Source organism: Dromaius novaehollandiae, chromosome 6 (assembly GCF_036370855.1).
Source record: "Dromaius novaehollandiae isolate bDroNov1 chromosome 6, bDroNov1.hap1, whole genome shotgun sequence".
NCBI lineage: Eukaryota > Metazoa > Chordata > Aves > Casuariiformes > Dromaiidae > Dromaius > Dromaius novaehollandiae.
The window spans coordinates 38,911,220-38,931,648 of record NC_088103.1 but is presented as its reverse complement, the minus strand read 5'-3'; the positions used below and the strand labels follow the sequence as shown (position 1 = coordinate 38,931,648).

Below are 20,429 nucleotides of genomic sequence, written 5' to 3'. Positions count from 1 at the left end.
AAAAATCTTTCAGTGAACTCTGTTTGCATTGGGCTGTGTGCACATGCCTTCATATTCATCATTTCTCTGTTTTTCCCTGTTTTCTTGATCAATAACACTTTCCCAGAGCAGGCCAGCTCTGCACTCTCCCAAACACTCCTGTTCATTCATTTTTCATTTACGGCTTTGTTCAGCTGCCAAAGAATCCAAAGGTGCTTTAGACACATTCCCTTTTTCCAACCAGCACCTTTTCCCATCATCCCTTGAATGTCTTTTCATGGCTGTAATGTAAGAGAGGTATAACAGAAGAGGAGTTCCCACTGAATCACTACTACACAACACTTTATTAATCAACCTTCCTTCTAGTATTACAGGTCTCAGTTTGCCTTTGCCTTTCTGTAGTTAGACCAAGGGAAAACATGTCTTTATCCCAAATGCACACCCCTAACTGATTAGGAGATCAGTATAAATCAGTATAATTCAGTGTAAAGAGGCAAACACAGGTGTGAACCAATACTTTCTACTGAGGTACAAAGTGTGTATTGTACAAAGGTTTAACACATAACATAACACATAACAAACTTAAGTTTTGTTCAATCTATTCGCCCTGGCCAAACACATGCCATTCCTGTGCCCAAAACAAGTTATTAGGACATAAAGCGAAAATGAAATCCACATCCTGTATTCTTTGTACTTCAGCACCAAAAGTTGCCTGGCAGCTCTGAAAGGTAAAGATTACATCCATATACTACATATTACATTCTTCTCCACTGCTCTTTCCATTGAACTTTAGCACTTAATTGCTGAGGTCTTTTTTCAGGAACATGAGCAGCCTTTAACATGGAATATATCTGAATCTGGGATCCTACATATAGTAAGTTTCACCTTAAAAAAAAAAAAGAAGAAAAACAAAGTGAGAGATACTGTTTTATAGCTTGCTACAGCTGGTCAACATCTGTGCTACTATATGACTTGAATTTTTAATTAGCTAGATAAAAATACCATGTTAGGATAGATTAGCATTTTTTCTTCCTCAGAATGGCTTTCTGTTCTTTAGGTGACAACATCTGGTGACCTCAACTTTCTAAGCAAAATTCAAATACAAAGATGTTTATTTATAGGTTGGAGAACCCGGATACTGAAATAGGAGTCCATCTGAGAGAAATATAGGGCTCAACACATAGCAGATTGCTGCGCTGTTAAGGCACCACTAAGAAATCTCCCAGGTTCTTCAAAAGAAAGTAGCAAGTATCAGACAAGGAGCTTGCGTAGTGCTTGATTAGAAAAGGAATAAGAGGTAGGAGTCTTTTCTCTGTGCTCAATAGCCAGATGGCTAAGCTACCCTTGAGACAACACCCTTTTGACCGAAACCACCACAAGCAACTACACACCCCTTGGAGGCATTCCTTTATTCCCCAAAGTTTGCATTTCAAGGTCCTTATCTAAAAAATACCAAGTAACTCTAACTTACAGCTGGCCAGAATCTCACGAGGTTGCTTCAGGCTCTTTGAGATCAAGTCTTCAAACACAGCAGTGCAGACTCTGAATTCCCCAAATAGCTCACGAATAAGAAGCGCTATGTCAGAATGATGCTGAGGGGCCATTTGGCACTGAGATTACTAATGCCAAACTCAAAATAGAGAAAACTCATTTGAATGAAGCTCTTTGAAAGGTGAAAAATAACTTGCTTTCTCACTTGGCTTTATTCACTTGACTATCATCTTCGAGTTAGTCGAGCTTACCTCCTTTCTTGTGGACCTGCTGATAAACAGGGAAACTTCCTCCATATTCTTTGGGTGCAGGTCATTCACAGCCACTATATGGTCTCCATGGTTAAATATACATCCCAGCTGGTAAGGACCAGTCCAGTGTGAGACACTAGGTAATTGGAGGACATACAATAAAGGAATCACATGGGATATCTAATTAGTGCTAACAGAACAAAGATGACCAAATGGGATTGCATTTATTCATATTTCCTTCTTGAAATAACACACAGAGTAAATGATATTGTAACTCTTTGATCTGGTTTTAGCTGAAATGAAACTGCTTCATCCATCCCAACAGGTCCCTGTAAAAGTGTACATGACACAGACCCTGACCCCCTAACACGGTATTAGTGCTAACAAGGTTAATAGTGAAAGCTGGGGATTTGGGTCTGAACACCGTGGGCCAAACTTGGTGTGGGTGGTATATGCCGCTGTTGCAGATATTTTAGCCCTATGCTTGACTGAGATCATTTTTTGAAATCTTCCATGGGGAGAAGATTAAACGAAAACCTATAATCATGTGTTTTATCTATGATATAACTGTAAGAATCACAGATCTATCACTGTTCTTGTGACTGTATGAGCCAAAATCCTACCTGGACTCTATTGGAAATTCCAGTATTTCTTTCCTGCTTGTCTCTGATAGACTCTCCTTGATGACCAGCTATCTAGGACTGGCTGACCCAACAGTCAGACCTAGTGCTCTGTTCTGTCCTGGAACCAGCCCCAAATCCTTTCAGTATGAATTTCCACTACAAAAGTACTATGAATTTTGATATAGATCCAATTTTTGCAGCTGCATCCCTTTTCCAGTCCTTTTTGTTATGGTATTTTATCTTCTTGCTGATAGTGGCTGAAACAAAGTGACTTCCTGTGCACCCGGTGCACTTGATAAGTATGAATCTCAGAGGAGCAGCAAAAGGGAGCCTCAGTGGTGTGTGGCAGTGAAAGACCATCAGACTGCACAGAAGGAGGCAAAAAGTATATGCTGAACTTTTCTTCTTCTCCCTCTTCTTTCTCCTACAGTCATTGACATTGAGGGTCTAGGGAGAGCACTGATTTCTAGTGGGACGACCAGGACGACTGACGTGCTCTAGCCCGAAACACCTACTTGTGAAAACTGACCTGACAACTGATTCTTGGCAGTGAACCAGCGCTGGGACTAATTCTGAGATTAGCCCATGGAGAACAGCCTATGCTGGGATCCAACTCAAGTCAGCTTGATTTATCTAACATCATTTAAGTTTTCACCTACAGCCCACACTTAACTGGAGACTCTTAACATGCTTTGCAGGTGCTGCTAGATGTGAATAATATTAGGGGCACAGGCTAATAGGTTAAAGGGAAAAAAAGACACAAAAGGATTTGATGAATTAGAGTGAATTAGTGAATTTTCTAGATCTGGAAATGGTTCCCTGTGTGCTAGTAGGTTCCATTTTGCCACTCTTTCCAGTGACAGACAGGTTTTGTGACTTTCGGTCTCTTTCCACAAATATTCTTTTTCTTCATAAGGCATAAACATACTTAAGGGGGTATGGTGGCCAGAAGACAGATAAGTAGGACTTGAGTTCTATACCTTGTGTTTCCTAATTTTCAGCTTCATCATCAATAACAAAGCATAACAAATTACCGGTTATCTATACTAATCTCTACAAGATTTTTAGCTGAAAAACTCTATCCTATCATAAGATATATCCCCTCACCACATCTCTATCATCACTACAGTTTACCAAATCAAAGGCAAAATTGACTAGCAGTAATTACGTGATTCACACGAATAACAGAAGATTAGCTTTTGGGGGGAGGATTTAATTGCTAATTATTACACAAGATGCCATAGACATCTCAATTCTATACAGTCCTTTTCAACAGGGAAATAGGAACTCAAGTACAGAAACAGTCAGAAACAGCAGTGGGAATTCTAGAGTTCTAACACAATGATTCTGTCCTGTTCTGCACAGTCAAAAATGTATATGGAGGCATACGGCTGTACACTTCTATTCTACATTGATTGTCACTCATTCACATCTGACAGGCGCCATCTTAAGACATCCAGAACTCACCATATTTTTCCTGCTGCTTCGGTAAGTGTTAGGTTACTGTTAATATCAGTCAGAGGGATGAAAATATCCAACTTCTGAAGTTGGGTCTTATCTGTAACTTGACTGTGAGAGAAAACATCAGCGACAAGGCATGCTCTACCAGTACCTCAGCAGAAGTCCATGAATACATCTGTCTTCTCTGCAATGAAAAATGGAGAAGACACTTACCTGAGTAGTATGGTCAGCTGAACCACCGAAAGGGGTAATGAATTTTGCTTTCTCTGGAGGGTTGGCTGCTGCCTGGTGCTGCTTTCTGCAAGTTTTAAGTCTCTGTTTGCCATCAAGTCTCTTGGACATGCACTGGTTTCCTGGCACTTGGGAGGAGTCAGGAGTCTATCACTCGTGCACATGAGCTGGTGATTCTCATCCAGGACCCGACTGAAGAGAAAGGGCAATAAAAATGAACTAGTCTGGCCATTCAAGGCACAGTTGCTTTTGCTTTGTTTGAAGCTGGATCAAACAGCTGTCAGTGAAGCAAGGAATAACACGTTCTTGTAGCATATCCAGTGGACAAAATTACAGCTAAGTAAAATAAACTGTCCTTCTAAACATGGATCATAAATCTCAAAATAAACCTTTTCATTATTTAAAGACTACTATTAAGCCTGAAAACATTCCAGCTAACAACATGCTTTGACAAAGAAAGTGAGTACAGACTGTTGGCACTGATTGTACCGGCTTCTGTGGGGATGTAACACTGTCCCCTGGGGAATACAATAATGCAGATGTGCTTAAATGCTTCTTAGTTTTTTTGATGAACCATGTAATGTCTGGGGCCTCCCCTCACCAAGATTGGGGTGAGTAGCAAAAGCTGTTCTTGATGGGTTTTTAACTCAGATAGTATAGGCTTGCGAGGCTTTTAATAGCGCTTCCCTCCAGAAAGACTCCCAAACATACAGATGCACTTCAACGAGTCTATCCTAATGAGCTGGCTTGTGGGTTTGTATTTCCAACTGCCTCCCAATAGGTGGAATAAGACCTGACCATCTGTAGGTGGCAGGTCTTAGCTAACAAGTAATAACCACTTCTTCTCTGGCTCAGGACAGGTATCCTTCTACCATGAAGGCATGCTTCTCTTCAGCATAATGTGCCATAATATGATAGTTGTAAAATTTCATTATGGCACTAGAACTGTGACACTAATTTCAGGTCTTTCTTGGTGACTCGCCAAATACTGTATCTTCAAAGTACACAGCAGTAGACCCATCCTTTGGATGAAATAATGGAAGGAAGGAGATGACCTTTTCAAGATCACATAACTTCTTACTGGCAAAACTGGGATCTAACACTCCAGGTCTCTTTTTCTCTTTTAACCACTAGACAATGCTGGCTGCTGTGGAGTCTGGCTGGCTGAAGCGTGGCTGGGGTATCTGAGGACACTGGTAGGCTGTTGCACCATAAAAGCCTAGAAAAAGCATCAGTCAACGAGGAGTGTTGTGTCCTATAGTCAGACCCTATCTTAGTGCATGAGCTTGCAAAGTGAGTTTAAATTTCACTTTAATAAGTTTGAATTTCACTCTGGTATACTCAGCAGTTTTGAACTTTCTGAACCAAGACCAAACACAGACTCATTCAACCAAGATGAAACAATACGAACTCATTCAAACAAGATGAGAACCCTTTAGATATCATTAGGTAAAAATTATGAATAACAGCTCTTCCTATATCACTATATCACTTTTAATTTTCAAAACCTTAATAAAGTTGTTACTTACAGTGATTTCATTGACATATAAATGTTCTCCTTTACTGTGTTCTTCTGCACTGGCTTCTCTTGCACAGGGACATTAGACTCAGCTGTAGGGTCAGGCTTTGATATTTCAGTATTACACTGTTAGAAACACACAATAATATACGAGGTAAACGTTCTTGTTCTGCCTACAGAAAAATCTTCTTAATTATTTTATTCAGTACTTGTGCTGTTTAAGGATAATACACTGGCTAATACAACTTAACTTTCCTCAGATAAGTCACGTCCCAGAAATAGTAAGCTATAAAAATGGTTGAAACTTAGAAGTTAATGTTATCTGGTATTATTGATACTATTGTTTTCCTTTCAGACTGGAACATAACCAGCTGTATTCTAAAGTATCCACCAAAATTACCTCTCTTGTTCCCTTGTTTCAAACTGAAATGCACATACCAAAATGTTTCATAGCATTTTAGAATTACTGTTTGATTTTATGCAGTTTATTGACACTTCAGTAGAATTATGTTTTAAAATATTTAAAATAACGTACAGATAAATTTTATAAAGAAGTTATCAGTTTCTGAAAAAAGCTGTGACAGAGTGGGCAAAGCCCATCTACAATGAAGCAGTCTACTTGAGGAATTTCAAGAAAATCAACAATGTTTTTGTCAAAATGCTACTTGCTAGCAGAAAAATCCTTTGAATGAGTCTAGTATATTTTTTCTCATACAAATGAAGGCTCTATCACCTAGTGCTTTATTAATGTATTTCTCTGGCAAAGTATTAGCTCTTTCTATATACCAGTTCCTCTTTGGATTGTTAAATGTCTCCTGTATTATAGTTAACAAAATAGAAGAACTCACATCTGATAAACTACCTTTGTTAAAAGACTGCTTGGAGTTTTGTAATAGTCGTCTTCTTCCTCTTTGATGTCTTCATCTGTATCTGACAACAGTGGATTTTCCTCAGTCTTTTCCATATTTTTATTCTGTTAAAATAATTTTTTCATATTTAACAGCAACAGTTCTACAGATTATTTAATGTGCAGTTTTCCATTTATTTGGAAAAATAATAGAATCAGCACGTACACACAGGAAACGCGGGAAGACTTGTTTCTCCTTGAAGACAGAAATGCTAATATGAGCCTGTTTTAGGGTCATGGTATCTGTAATCGTGCTTCTACGTGTATTTTTGAGATAAACTGCACATGTACATGCACAATACTGGCCACTAATATTAGTATTTCTCATACACTGATATATGTTAAGCAGGAAGCTGCAGTTGATTGTGTGTTCAATAATTGTTATTTTATTTAAAAATCAATTTAAGTGCGTTAAATACTTATATATGACTCTGCATGCATTTAGGGTACATTTTTGTGTACAAAAGATTTTTTTATTTGGGTTCAGTCCTACAGTCCTTATCCTAGGAAAAAAACCCAAAGGAAATCTAGAATTTGGTAGGGAAATATTTGTTATTTTTCAGCAACTGCTATCAAATAAAGAATAAATTTGGGACTGCCCCGATTAATGACAAATCTGTTAACTCATACTTCTCCATGAACATACCTCAGAGGGCTGGAGACCCAACATTGAATGCCTTGTTGACTGAGGGGTATTCTGCCTTAAGATGCTTCATAAATACTCAGAATAGTAAGTTTGGGACAATTTAATAAGTCAAGAAGTTAATCCCTCCACCAAGTTTATCTTTTTAAGTCACAAAGATAAATTGTTTATTTCTATGTCTCCTTGTTGACTTCACTATAATGAAGAGTACGGTAATTAGTATTTAGCTTCCTCACAATGTAATTCTCCATGCCATGTTTCTGATGCAATCATTTTTTATCTCTCTACTTACATTCTAGGTTTCCATGGTGATAATTATAATAATTGCTAAATATGACACCGAATATATTACTGTTTTCAAGGTAAAGTAAATTAAATTAATTACCCTGTTTCACGTAAAGAGAAGAAACTGGCATTGAATAGAAATTAGAGACGATGAAGGCATTTATGTTCCTTGTGGGTATAAATGTCATTAAAAAGCAGCCCATATTCTAGGAGTCAGAACACACCTAGAAATGGTCCCTCAGGAAGCATGCAACAAAAATCCTTAGTGGGAACTGGACTGACTCTATGGTCGTGATCTAAAGTAATGAACGAATTTCCCAGTGAATTTTCAGGGGCTTTGGATCAATCCCATAGTAAACACTTGGGAAAAAGGGAGTAAAGGAAGCAATTTTATGAGGTCTTGAGATCCTCCAACTCCTCTCAAGAGCAGACGGTACTCATCAGCTTCCCAAACTGATCCTTCAGCCATTGACAGTGGCCAGCTTTTGTGACATGAATACAGTGTTTTTCTTGGCATCATCTCAGATTTAGGGGATAACGGGAAGCAGAAAGTTAACCTGCTGCAGTGCTGGGTCTAGATCAGCAGCATTTGGCCTAAATCTCAACTCTTCCAGGTGCTTTGGAAGTGGAGTAGTGCGGTTAGCTTTGGTGTAAAATTATTCTCAGCCTTACAGATAAGCAAGTTAGTAAAGGCTATGTTAAACCAAGGTGAGGATTTATATTAGGAAGAAAGCAGATTACAAAGCAGATTAGCTGTAGCACAAGGTGGAATATGAAAAGGGTAACTGGAAAACAACTGAGCAATTGTTAGTTTTAGGCCTTTTAGGGGAAGAATCAAAAGCTATGTGCTGCACTAAGCTCTTTGAAAGAGGGACTTCTCTTTCAATCATGTGTGTCTAACACATATTAAAGCTAATGTTGCTGACTAGGATGCCTAATCCTGACTGTATGCCTGTACACCAGTAATGAGTAATACAGGGTGACACAAATCAGGACTCACTATTTTGATATATTTTAGGTATTGAAAGCTGCATACGGAAATAGCTGATACTGAACTGCCAAGTCAACAGAGACTTGATTTTGTAGCTCCAGGAAGTGGGTTTGAAGGGAACCAGGTCCCGAAAACCTCTCTTGGGTCCCTGACTATGTGACTAGACTCCCTGACACTGAGGAGCCTGTTTGCATGAATAGTAGTTACTACTAGATCAGGGCATGCAAGAGGGAACCACCAAAAGTAGCCAGATACTAGGAATGTGGAGTCATACTTTTAACAGGAAGTAAACACAAGGGCTTAATCTAGAAGTGAGCTGTCTAAATATCATTGAGCAGAGAAAAGATACAGAGAAATTAGCAGATACTAAACTTATGAGGCAACTAAAATATTTTTATCAAATGAGCAATGATTGTTCCTTGGTAGCTCTCTGGCAAGGTCATTCATAGTATTTTCACCCATCCTGAAACAAAAATATGAGCTTCCTGCTACTCCCTCTGCTTTAGATTAAAGAGAACAGGTAAAACACAAGCTCTTTCTTGTTTATTCCTTGTGACCGCTCTGTCCCACTCTGAACAGCAGCGCCCTCCAAGCCACCACAAGTATGAGAAGGATTAATGAGAGAGACAGGACAGGGATATGTGAGAGAGACAGAAAGAGAGCCTTGGCATGCATACAAAGTAGCTCTAGTTAAAAATCAAACTAAGGGTATGATTTTAAGCTGAGTTAACCCGATCCAGTTTAGGGCTCAGACTCACAACTGAATTATTGCACCTTCACAAATTACTGTGTGTCAGCTGAGCTGTGGTAACTACCCATGGTATTGCAAGTTAGTTTCAACTATTTTCATTTCATTACACTAAATTTAGCTGTATCATCTCATACTTGCTGCCAGGCTGTACATACATGGATGGTTACTACAACATGTGATTTAATACCCTGCTAGCCGTGATAGCAGAATAGATTCTTTCCCTATGTCTCAGCCACTCCAGATCATAGTCCAGGGTATAAACTGCTAATAAAGATGGGTTTATAATCAGCTGCCAAACTGTATACTGTCATGGTGGTGCCTTGGACATGTATTCTGTTCTGTTGACTCTGCTGCAATGGCAGTAACCAAGGGCAGAGGGCTAGTGAAAAACATCTGAAATTGCTGCAGCTATTGGTTCAGGGAACACAGGTCAGAACTTAGTCAATAGTACATGGTCATGTTTATTATTTTATCTTTTAGAATCATTTCTACCAGATATGAAAGCTAAATTACTGGAAGCCATATCTATGCTGATACAAGGTCAGCCCTGAGGTGTGCCTCAATTTAGCAATAGCTTGTTCTTTAGTTCTGTTAAATTGATTCAGCTGCTACTTGCATATACTCTGAAAGAGGATAGAGAAAGAAACCATTCAGGAAGAGTGTGGCACAACTGAGAAATATGGTGGGAGGGGTAAGTCCTCAAGTAGTGCAACTTCAAGAGCTCTCTTTATCAAGCTTCTTAGAGGTGCCACAAGTTGCAATTGCTGCAGAGAAACTCTGAGGATCTGCCCCCAAGAAACAAAGTAAGTGAAAGGTATTTCAAGCAAGTTCTCAGAAGGTTATTTTCAATGCTAAATAAAACAAGAGATTAGCTATATTTAGAAAACCTGCATGGCAAAAACCAACTCAACGCACTTGTGAAGTAGGGGAATAATCTATCGCTATAGATATTCAGGCGAGATGAGAGCCAATAGTTACTTCTGCAGACTGAACAAGTCAAAAGCTGCTCACCAGGCTTGGAAAATCTCTTCTCAGTGAGTCGTACTGAGACTGATGGGGGCCAGGATCTGATTTAGGCCTGTTCTTTTCTTCTGAGGGACCTTTCTCCTGTACACAAAAGAAAAATGTTGACTCCTGCATACTCCGCAGGTGTTTTACCTGTCGTGTTGCTGGGTAACACAGCCTTTGTTAAGCCTGACCTCCAGCAAGACTATTTGCGCAGAGCTTTGTCACTACAGAAAACCAACTCTTCCCTGGCTGCTAATTAGTCTGTCACCAAAAGATGGGGTTTGTAATTGCTCTGGGATAGTAGCAATGCTTTCCTTCCTTTCTATTTGCATATTGAGGGGGAAGATCTGAAAGGCACAGAGGACAGCTAGGAGTCCAGGTTCCAGTGGATGTCACTGGAACTGAACTCCCCTCTAGGCTTTGAAGTCTGAAGAGAGTCAAAGAAAAGCACAGTCACAAAACAGGAAGAACGTTGCCAGCAGCTGCGGAAAAAAGTGTTCACATGGCTTGCCGAGGCATGTCAAAGCTAATCTGTAGGGATGAGAACATGCCCACCAGTCTTCGTCAGTCAGCTGAGACGGCCAGTGAGTATTAGTGCTCACTGCCATGAACACCTGCCCTTACTTAAATGCAGACTAGTAAACAAACATGCCAGTGCTGACCCTGTGTGGGGACTCTGACATTATAATCCAGGTCCTACTACATAAAGCCCCAATATAAAGCAGAATACTACACCTGGCACTCAGTGCATGACCTCAGAAGAACTTATTTTAATTGAAAATAGCAACTATACAAAACAAATTTCACAGTTACTCCTGGCAGCAAATTCATTAGGGACTGCTAATCCATCTACCTTCTGGATGTTTTGCCTTTCCAGGTGGCTGGTCATAGCTACATCATTCATGGATAACGGCAAAGAGGAAGGCAGGCTTTTGACTTCTGGATTTGCAAGATCTTGGTTCTAGAGACAGGACAACAGCAGTGTAAGACGATAGGCAACTGAAGTGCATGGGCTACAATGTACCAGGGCATCCCAATACTACAAATTCTACTTCTAAAGGCTCAGATAGATTGTCTACATGGTATTTTGCAGGCAAATATCCATTTGCCCTGCTTATACTCTGAGCTGACTGGAAGCTGTTGGGATGTAAGTAGCATAGTGCTGGGTCTGAACTAATAGGCCCAGCTGACCAACAAAGTACAGAAACTTGGGCTTGACATTGAATTAACAGGGCTTCCAGTTGGTTCATAGCACAGACAGACTAGATGTGAATCCGTTTGTAAAACAGCATGTAGACACATCCAAAAAGCCCACAGTAAGAACTGTGCACAAGTTTTCATTCTGAGACATCGAAGGTGCAATACATTGCAACATAATGTCAATCACCTCCTAATTTCCATGTGGCTTATTCTTCAAAGTGATTCCTTCAATCCCAGTGCAACAGACTGTACAATGCCTGCTTAACTCATAAGCCCAGTACACAGGATCTATATGGAAAATTAATTTTCGATTAAGAGAGGCAATGGCCAACTTGCAAGGCCAAAATCAGGAAAATTCCTTGCCTCTTAGCACAAGTTTCTAATGAACTTACAAACGTCTTTCTTTCTTAAATCAAGTGTAGTAGCAAGTCACCTGAGGACATCCACCTTCTTTCACCTCCCTGCAGATTGAAGATATCTCAGTGACCCAGTCCTCTATCTCCTGCCTGTAGGTTGGAACAACAGAAATGCAAACCTCGTAAGTAAACCACAAGGAAAATGCACTTGCTCACCTACTTCCTCTTACGGGCCTAAAATAACACTTCCTGAAATCAGCAGGGAAAATCGCTTCTTCCTTTCAAGAGAACATGCTTGGGTGGCCTCAGCCAGATGGCAAAGTTCAGGCCTTAAAGAGATGCAGCACAGGACTGTGAGCTAAAAGCTATGAGGGTGTGTGTGTGTGCACACACAAGAAAGAGATGAGGGAGGGGTGGAATGGTTCCTTCTCCTTCATCTGCTATGTGTAATGCTGCTTTGCTGAATGAGCAAACAGGTCATGAATGCACCATAGAAACACTGTTTTGTGCTCGCAAGTGGGATTAGTTTGATGAATTATGGACTACTTCCCATCAAATACTTGTGAAAGGAGTGCCCTAAGTGAAGGTGTAGAATGGCATGCTCAAGTGACACATAGGTATGTGTTCTCCTCGGTGCTTATCACTGTTTCACGCATCAGCTGCTCTTCTGCATACATGACAGAAACCCCCCTGAAATGCTGGTGTCTGCGAAAGCGAGGGGGGAAGCTGGGAAGTAGCAGCAGAGGAGCACCTTGCCAAATGTACTCCCTCACCTAACTGAGCTTTGGCTGATCACCACAGCAGCAGTAATTCCGGCTCTTGATGAAGACTGGATTATAGTTTGGGAGAGCAGGGAGTGCAGCAAGCCATGCTGCTGAGCTGCAAAGCCAGCCATCTGAATAGGGGCCCTGAATCATTCCTTTCGGAGTCTGTTTTCTCTCTCGAGAATTTTCGCCTTCACTCTGTTTTCCTTGATCAATAACCCTCTTTTCAGGGCAGGATTATTTCCGATGATTTATCCATAAGCAGCATAAGCTTTCCTAACTCCCAGAAGCCATGGGGTTAGAGGGCAAAAGTCTCTGCTCTTCCCTGACCCTTTACTGGTACAGTTTGACATTACATTAGTACACTGATGAAATGTTTTTGCCATGTCTCCTCCCAGCTGTGTGCTTCCATTACTTTCTCACGTTGGATCTTGTAACAGCGGACCGGAGCTGCAGGGAAGGAGAAGGACCTTGCTCTGGGGCAGCAGCGTGGTGTTACAATAGGTTAACTGTAATGTCAGATTGCATTTACATGTCTTTCTATGCATACCTGTTCCTCCCAATGAGGTAGTAAGTTCTGTCTCCAGTACTGATAGACATCACCTCTTCAGGAGGGCATTTAAACATCTTCCTTACTGTTGCCATCCTTTCAGAATTACTTATGCCAATTTCTGTATTTATGATTCTGTGAAGATAAGCATATGAAACATTCTATATAGCTATACATACATATATACGTGTGTGTGTGTGTGTTTACTTTACACACTAAGCACAGCATGACATGATGAGATCTGCATGGAAAAAGGTATGTATTTCCCCCCAAAAAAATTCTCAAGAAAATAAGTGCACACTTCCAAAACATTTTCTGGTCTTTCAATAAAGAAAACTACAAAACAAACAAATAAAGTCAATAAAAAAAATAAAACCAAAGTTTTACAATAACTCATGTCCAAATTTTGGAAACTCATTTTTGAATAAAGGGGCTCTTGCTTAAACATAGAATCTTGAAAAGAAGTTATAATAAGAAAAATGCCTTGCAGATCTTTTTTCAACAACTACAGTTTTTCAACAACTTATCAAATAATAAGTTTGATTTGAAACCAACTGTACATTAACAGTGTTCTAATGGAGGACAGCAGGAATAAACAAGATGCACTCTTAATGTATTCTTAAACGGAACCACTGCTTCCATTAACTTCCAAAATATTAAATTAGACCAAACTGCAGTTGTAGTAAAAACAGTAAGAACAATGACAATAATGATAGTAATAATATAATAACAAGCCCCTGAGCAAGTTGGAAATTCTTCTAAAGCTTCACACTAGAAAACCTTTTAATGGAAGAAACACAACAGCAATGTGAGTCCAGTGAACTCCGTGCTTTGCAAGTTCAGGGGCCTTTGGATGTGGTCTCAAGTCTGACTGGTAAAAGCTTTACATTTCTTTGCCAGAACTGTTTCCCTTCTATATGTTTAATACCACAGGTGATGCTGTAAAGGACACTAGTACAAAGCCAATGACACCCAGCCTTGCTGCAGCCTGCGATGGGCACTGTCCTGAGAAGAATGAAATGACCAACCCAAATGAGCCAAGCAGAGCAATTTCTCAGCAGGGTAAGTGGCAGCAGAGCAGCAAGCATCAACCCAAAGGGCTAAGTAAAAGCAGTGAGACTTCTGCTCATCTTCTGGAGCACTTCGTAAAGTCACAAGGTGGGAAAGGTTCTTCTGTTCAACAGTTAGGAGTGGCACAGCTCACCCTTACTTGTGTGTGAATAAATGCATAGTGCTATATTCACAGAAGATAAAGTATCTTATACTGCAGGAATACAGCCTTCCGGATCACAGAGCCAAGCCGTCTGCTTTGCAGACAACACATCGTCACAATCCCTCACGTAAATGCATCAAATTCTATCAGAAACATTTAGGATTTTTACTTCTACATAAACCATACGCTATAAGCTCCACCCAAAGCCTGCAAGAGTCCATGGGACTCTTCTCTTGACTTCAGTGGGATTCGGCTCAAGAACCTCAAGCAGCAAATATCTGCACAGTCAGTGGACATCTAAGAATGCTACGTGATTTAAAATAAAAAGGTGATGTGTTAGAGTTACATACTGATCAACAGCTATGGAGCCTTTTATATTCTGGCCTTTCAGATACTTCAGGGTGTAATAACCCTTGCTGGATTTGGACAGGATGAAAAACCGCCTTTTCCAGGAATTCTGCCAAAGAGAAAATGATTTCTTTCATCAAAACTCAGGAGAGCAGAAATAACAGATGTTTCTTGAGGGATTGCTGGAATATCACTAATCTGCGCTAGTATACCTGTGAGCTCAAAAGTTGAAGAGGTGGTGATTTGGTGAAGAATCCGTGCTTGCAAACTTCATCCTTGGGGCAGAATGCAATTTGATCTCCTAGCAATCAAAGAGAAACGAATGGCACCATTACTCAATTTGTTGCTAATTATTCTATTACAAGGACCTGCTTGAACTGGAAATTGTTGCTGATCTCAGGGCTTCTGCGCTTAAGTGGCCACGAAGCACGTTCAATTAGAGACGACAAGCACAAATCAAAGCTATAAAACATAGGGCCAGGCCATCCTTTGTTGATATCAATGTTACTGCTGACAACTGGCAAAACCTGTAAACAAAGGAGAGCGACACTGTATAGCGTTCTGGGAGGTGGCTTGGAAGATATCTTAAGGTTCTGTCTTAGGTCTGGTCTTACTTTACCTCTTGTTAGTGATCTGAAAGAGAGCAAACAGCATGCTAATAACATTTATAGGTGGCTTCAATTTAGACGGGGCACAAACACCACTAATTACAAACTACCCTGCCCTGTGAATTGTGATGTAACACCAGGAAAATGTCTACCATGGAAAATACAACCTAAAACCTCAGGGGCAGACAGGAATATCTCAATGTATTTATTCATGACCCTGCATACTCCGTGGCCAGCTATAGTTTCAGACTTCTAATTTCTAATCAGTGGTGGATTTGCAATCAAAATCTCAGTCTTATTAATGCACTTTAGCCACTCAATGTAAGGAGTGGAAATCTCATTCCATCTTTTAAGCTATAAACTGCATATGGGAAATTAAGATTTCGAAAGAATTCAGTGACTGAACAGTCAACATCATTTTGGATCTTCCTGTAAGGGACAGTAGAGGACGCACAAAAATTCTGGGAGATACACCAGCAATGTACCACAACTAAACTTTGTGGTGGCACGAGAAATGCTTTGTGCTGAAATTCCACTTCCACTGACTTCAGTGGAGGTAAGATTTCATCATCAGTGCCTTGGAACTACTGATTGTATCTCCCTATTCCCAGTTAATTTTTAAGGATTTTAATCTTTTCACAATGTCTGTCCAACCTCTGCATCAGGGACAAGAAAGATTCTGTTTTAAAGGGACAGGGTGCATTTAGGAAAGATTTGTTACGGAAGGAAGCAGAAGAGTAGAATTATGGAATTAACACACAGAATAAGTCCAGCTGGACTTGTCAGATTTTTCTAATATGCTGCTTTTCCCTAACTTTTTAGCACAAAGTCCTTGGCACAAGGAGGGGAAGGGTATGGTGTCAAATACTGATGAAAATGGTTTGAAAGCTGACACACAATTGACAAATCTCCATAAATTAAGTTTTGTACCTGCAGAATTTCTTCTATTTCTGGAAGCCATCCTGATTGTTTCTTCCACACGGAATATAAAGAGAGCAAAAACCCTGAGGCTAATTCCTTTCACTCGGATTCCTGCTGAGTTGCATTTTACTGTACTTACGGTCACCTGAGAAAATAACAAGTATCTCAAAAGTGTTTATTTCCATAGTGATGATAAATCTATATATAAATAATTATAGAAAGATAAAAATCTGTAATAAATTATAATAATGCTTATAAAAGACAATTAAAATCTATATTTAATTCATTATATAAAGTTATATTATATATTAAAATTATATATGCTCTAATAGTAAGTGTATCATTATTATATTAAGTAATAATTAAATGATAAATTATATAATTTATAAAATTACAGAGTTCAAAGGGATGATTTGTCCAGGAACTGAGCAGATCTGCCAACGGAGTCTCATTTTGTCCCTTTCCTTGCACTAGAAACAGCAGCTGCAGCCTAGGAGCACTGCATCAGATACATCTTTCTAACAGCGCCCTCACAGTGTGATTGAAACTGCATAAAGTAGGCATAACTTGGCCTGAAGAGCTTAAAATCTAAAGATATTTTAAAAATCTAGTAATAAAACTACATGTCTAATAATTTGCAAGTCTGTAGCACCCTTAATACAATGCCCTCACAGCAATTTATAAACAGTGATGCAATAAATTTCAAAGCACTCTAAGATGTGGATTAGTATCACAATTTTACAGATGGGGGAACAGATAATATCTATTTTTATGTCAGTTATGTTCAGAACGTCCCCTCCAATTTTACCAGGGAAACTGGAATCTGACTATAACCCTCAGAAGAAGTGAAATTACCTGCTTATTTTCTTAGAGCCAGCCTGTGGCAGACATGGAAATAGAGGCTAATATTAAGGCAAAACACACTAATGCACTACCATGTTCTTCTCCAAAGTTTTCTTAAATAACCATTTAATAAAATAAGCAAGTAGCAGTCTGTGGGATCTGATAATTGCAAGAACACAGAAATAGAACATTTAGAAGGTAAAAGGTGTTTTTGGTTAATGGACTTTTATTACTGTTTTTAAGTTCATTTGCCTTTCAATGCTTTCTATCAAATAACACTCTCTTGGTGTCTGGATAACAGAGCCAGATATCCATTGCACTGCCTTTTCTTTGCAATTCATATGGGAGCTCTGGACCCCTGACTATCAATTGCATGTATGGCACTCCATTTTGCACACTCAACATTCTTTTATGTCACAATTAGTTGTTTGTTTATTTAAAATCAGATCTAGTTTCTCTCATTTAGTTACATTTCCAACAATACCAAGTTTTGTCCATTTGTAATACCATGCGGGAAACACAAGTTTTCAAAACTTCCTTTTGCCCCACCGTAAATCTCCCATTCCTTGCAAAATCAAATCCTTTCCCTGTAATAACTTGGCTTCAACTTGTCTGTCAGCTACAGCAACATTATACAGTCTCTAACATGCCTGCTTACACGAAGCTGCAGAGCGTGTGGGAAAACCTGAAGAACTGCAGTGCTGTTCTCTAGTTCCTTTCCGAATGCCCTGCCTCAACTGAGAGATTTGAGTGGTTTGCTTGGCTTGTATTTCTTTGGAGACTTACTCCACAGTATCAGAAGTGAACATGATACAGCTAGGAGCAGTGGTCAGAAACAGTTTGTTACACTACACAAAGTTTTGCTTCCCTCACACAACTAAAGTTACAGGCTTCCGTGGCTGCTGCTCCAGGTGACACCATGGTGCCAATGCCAATGACCCCTTTCTAATGAAGGTCCACAGGAGAACTCTAAAGCATTTCTGCCTGTACTTTTTTGTTAAGGAAACTTTGGCATTTTTCCCTTTTTGGGAGAAAGATTTGTTGTACAAATGTGGTGACAAAACTATGCTATAAACTTTACTGCCTAGGGTTTTCACCTGTTGCCTACTGAAAAAAGGACAAAATGACAAAAAAACCCTGCACCCTAAAAAAGAAGTGACTGCACACAAACTCAAATGTGCTTTCCAATTCTTAGCATCAATAGTAGGGGGACACGCCTGGGGTTTCAATCAAAGCCACTGTAACGTTCTTCCCAGCTTGACTGACAAAGCCATCACCACTGGCAAGTGATCTATCTGTCACAAAAACAACATTACACGAGTCCATGACAGGATAAAAGTCTCACCTAGATTTGAGTAAAAGTGAAGATCTGCAGGTGGAAAAACAAAAACCTCTGGGATTACAATAGGCTCTTAATCATCTGTGTGATCTCACTCTGTATTTTGAAAACAAGTTTTTAATTGTTACATTTAATCATTTTTTTTCTCTCCAGTGGAAAGCAACCTTTTAAATCACTTCTAATTCAGAAGAGACAATGACAATTCCATGATTATCCCCCCTCAGATTTTTTGATGCAAGGCATTAAGAGATTTGAATGCTTTCAATCTTTTGAAATGTAACAGGCCACTTCAGTCAAAATGCAAATAAAGTGCTGCAAATGAATTAACATGTAGGCTATTATAAAGCTTTAAATATAATACCAGGAGAAGGCAAACACACTGTGTTAATACTTACAGGCAAAATGTGTTCATGGTGTGGAAGGTCTGGGAGAAATATCCCTTAAAGCATTTCCAAATTACCTGTATCGTTTTCTGCAGCGCAACACGACATGTCATTGCTCTGCATAGTGACTGCTTTCTTATAACCCTTGCGTAAATACAAATATCCTGAAATATGACCCACAAGGAAACTCCCATTTCTAGCACAGGATGCAAATAAAAGATTATTCTGAAAGGGGAAACCCAGCTGAAGGTGAACTTTGTAGTTCACTTACAAAGAAAAAAAAATACACACATTTGAGCCAACCATAAATGTCTCCCACGCAGAAAAAACCCAAAGATAACTTTGTTTTGTTGGTTCAGCTTTCTAAATAGTCCCTATTTTTCCTCAGAGCAGTGTGTCTACAATTACTTATTACTGGTCTCGCTCCTAGGTCAATTTTTTGGCTTTTCTGCAGAGACAGACAACAAATCATTAACTATAGTAAGTCTTGTCACTCCACACTAAACTGTGCTCAACTAAGCCTGCAAATATCAGGGGAATTGCTTTTAGACAGAAAATAATTATAAATTTGAACTGAAAATAGGCTAAAATGCCTTACAGCTTATAAGTCACTATTCAGCTATCTGGTCTTGTGCAAGTCAGAGGATAAGGTCTCCTTACGGCTATTTGGCTACGACAGCTATCAGGATGTAAACACATCACTAGTCTGATGTGATGTCGGCTGGTGGGAATTTTTATTCTTGAGTAATATTAACAATACTTCTTGGACATGATGTAAAGCAATGCTCTATCTAGCAGAGACACTGGTCCCAACACAAGGAATGATGCCTTTCTCTCTCTTTCCATACTACTGTAAGTTATAGTTAAAAGTTGCTTTCCCCTGCCCTTTTGTTTGCCACATTAGCACATTGAAGAGCTTCAAATAACACGACTAGCTAGCCCTTCTTCTCAGACAGACAACTACCACGTCACCTGTTAACTCCCAAGCTGTCCTTATTTGGTGTCCACTGTGGTAAATATACAGCAAAATCTGATAAAGGTCCTCCCTGTCATCGTCCCCGCCCCCCCCCCCCCTTTTTTTCTTTTAGAGATCATGTCAAACAGGGCAAAGAGCTTTTCCTGCTCTTAGAGGAAATGCTAATATTAACTCCTCTGATTCTTCCTCACCAGTCCCATGTAGGCTGGCCCAGGGACTATTTGTAAGGGAAATGGGGAGGGGTGAGATGCACACAAACCCTGGCACAGTTATTCAACGATCTATCTTTATCACAAGCAATTTTGAATGACACCGATGGCCTTATGCCTCTCTCTACAGAAAGCCATTTCTATGTTTTCCCAAGGCTTCTATGTTTAAGATAAGGTTGCTATAGTTCTTTTTATTAAAATCAGTTCCAAAGAACCTTTAAGAAAAAGGTACTATGCAAGAGGAAATGTGTTTCTTAACTGTTACACTGTTCCATTTCTTGGGATTATTTTAAAAGCCTTAAATGCCCTGATTCAGAACTTCTACTTGCTCTTTAACTGTCCCCAAGGCTCTGTGGCTTCAGAGCTACAATTCTGAACAAAAGGACAGTCTTGGAGAGAGGAGAACATTGTTAATAGAATTTTAAAAACAGGATAAACAGTAGTGGATAAACACTAATGAGCTATAAGGATATGAAGGAGCTTCCAGAGAAATAAGAAATACTGAAAATGTTGACTGGACATATTTCTATTGGTAAAACAAGAATACCTAGAAAACTAGTTTAAGTCAAGGCTATTTGC

General features: G+C 39.5%; 1 protein-coding gene across 5 annotated transcripts; it reads right to left on the bottom strand.

The window, feature by feature from the left end:
• Positions 1-304: 304 nt before the first annotated feature.
• On the bottom strand, positions 305-18,866 carry PLEKHS1 (pleckstrin homology domain containing S1). 5 transcript variants are annotated; one of them, XM_064514244.1, is made up of 15 exons: positions 18,678-18,864; positions 18,289-18,378; positions 16,110-16,245; positions 14,784-14,872; positions 14,574-14,701; positions 13,011-13,145; positions 11,774-11,846; positions 10,994-11,101; positions 10,144-10,239; positions 6,418-6,528; positions 5,566-5,681; positions 4,019-4,228; positions 3,812-3,913; positions 1,722-1,857; positions 305-864 (listed from the first exon to the last, which is right to left on the bottom strand). In XM_064514244.1, exons 3-15 carry the CDS (start codon positions 16,138-16,140, stop codon positions 796-798), a joined length of 1,404 nt encoding a protein of 467 aa, XP_064370314.1. In that variant the 5' UTR covers positions 16,141-16,245; positions 18,289-18,378; positions 18,678-18,864; the 3' UTR covers positions 305-795. The 5 variants fall into 5 exon arrangements, with proteins under 5 accessions (XP_064370314.1, XP_064370313.1, XP_025973225.1 ...); XM_064514243.1 differs by lacking the exon at positions 18,289-18,378 and having other exon boundaries at positions 18,678-18,863; XM_026117440.2 differs by lacking the exon at positions 18,289-18,378 and having other exon boundaries at positions 14,574-14,680; positions 18,678-18,859.
• Positions 18,867-20,429: the final 1,563 nt, after the last annotated feature.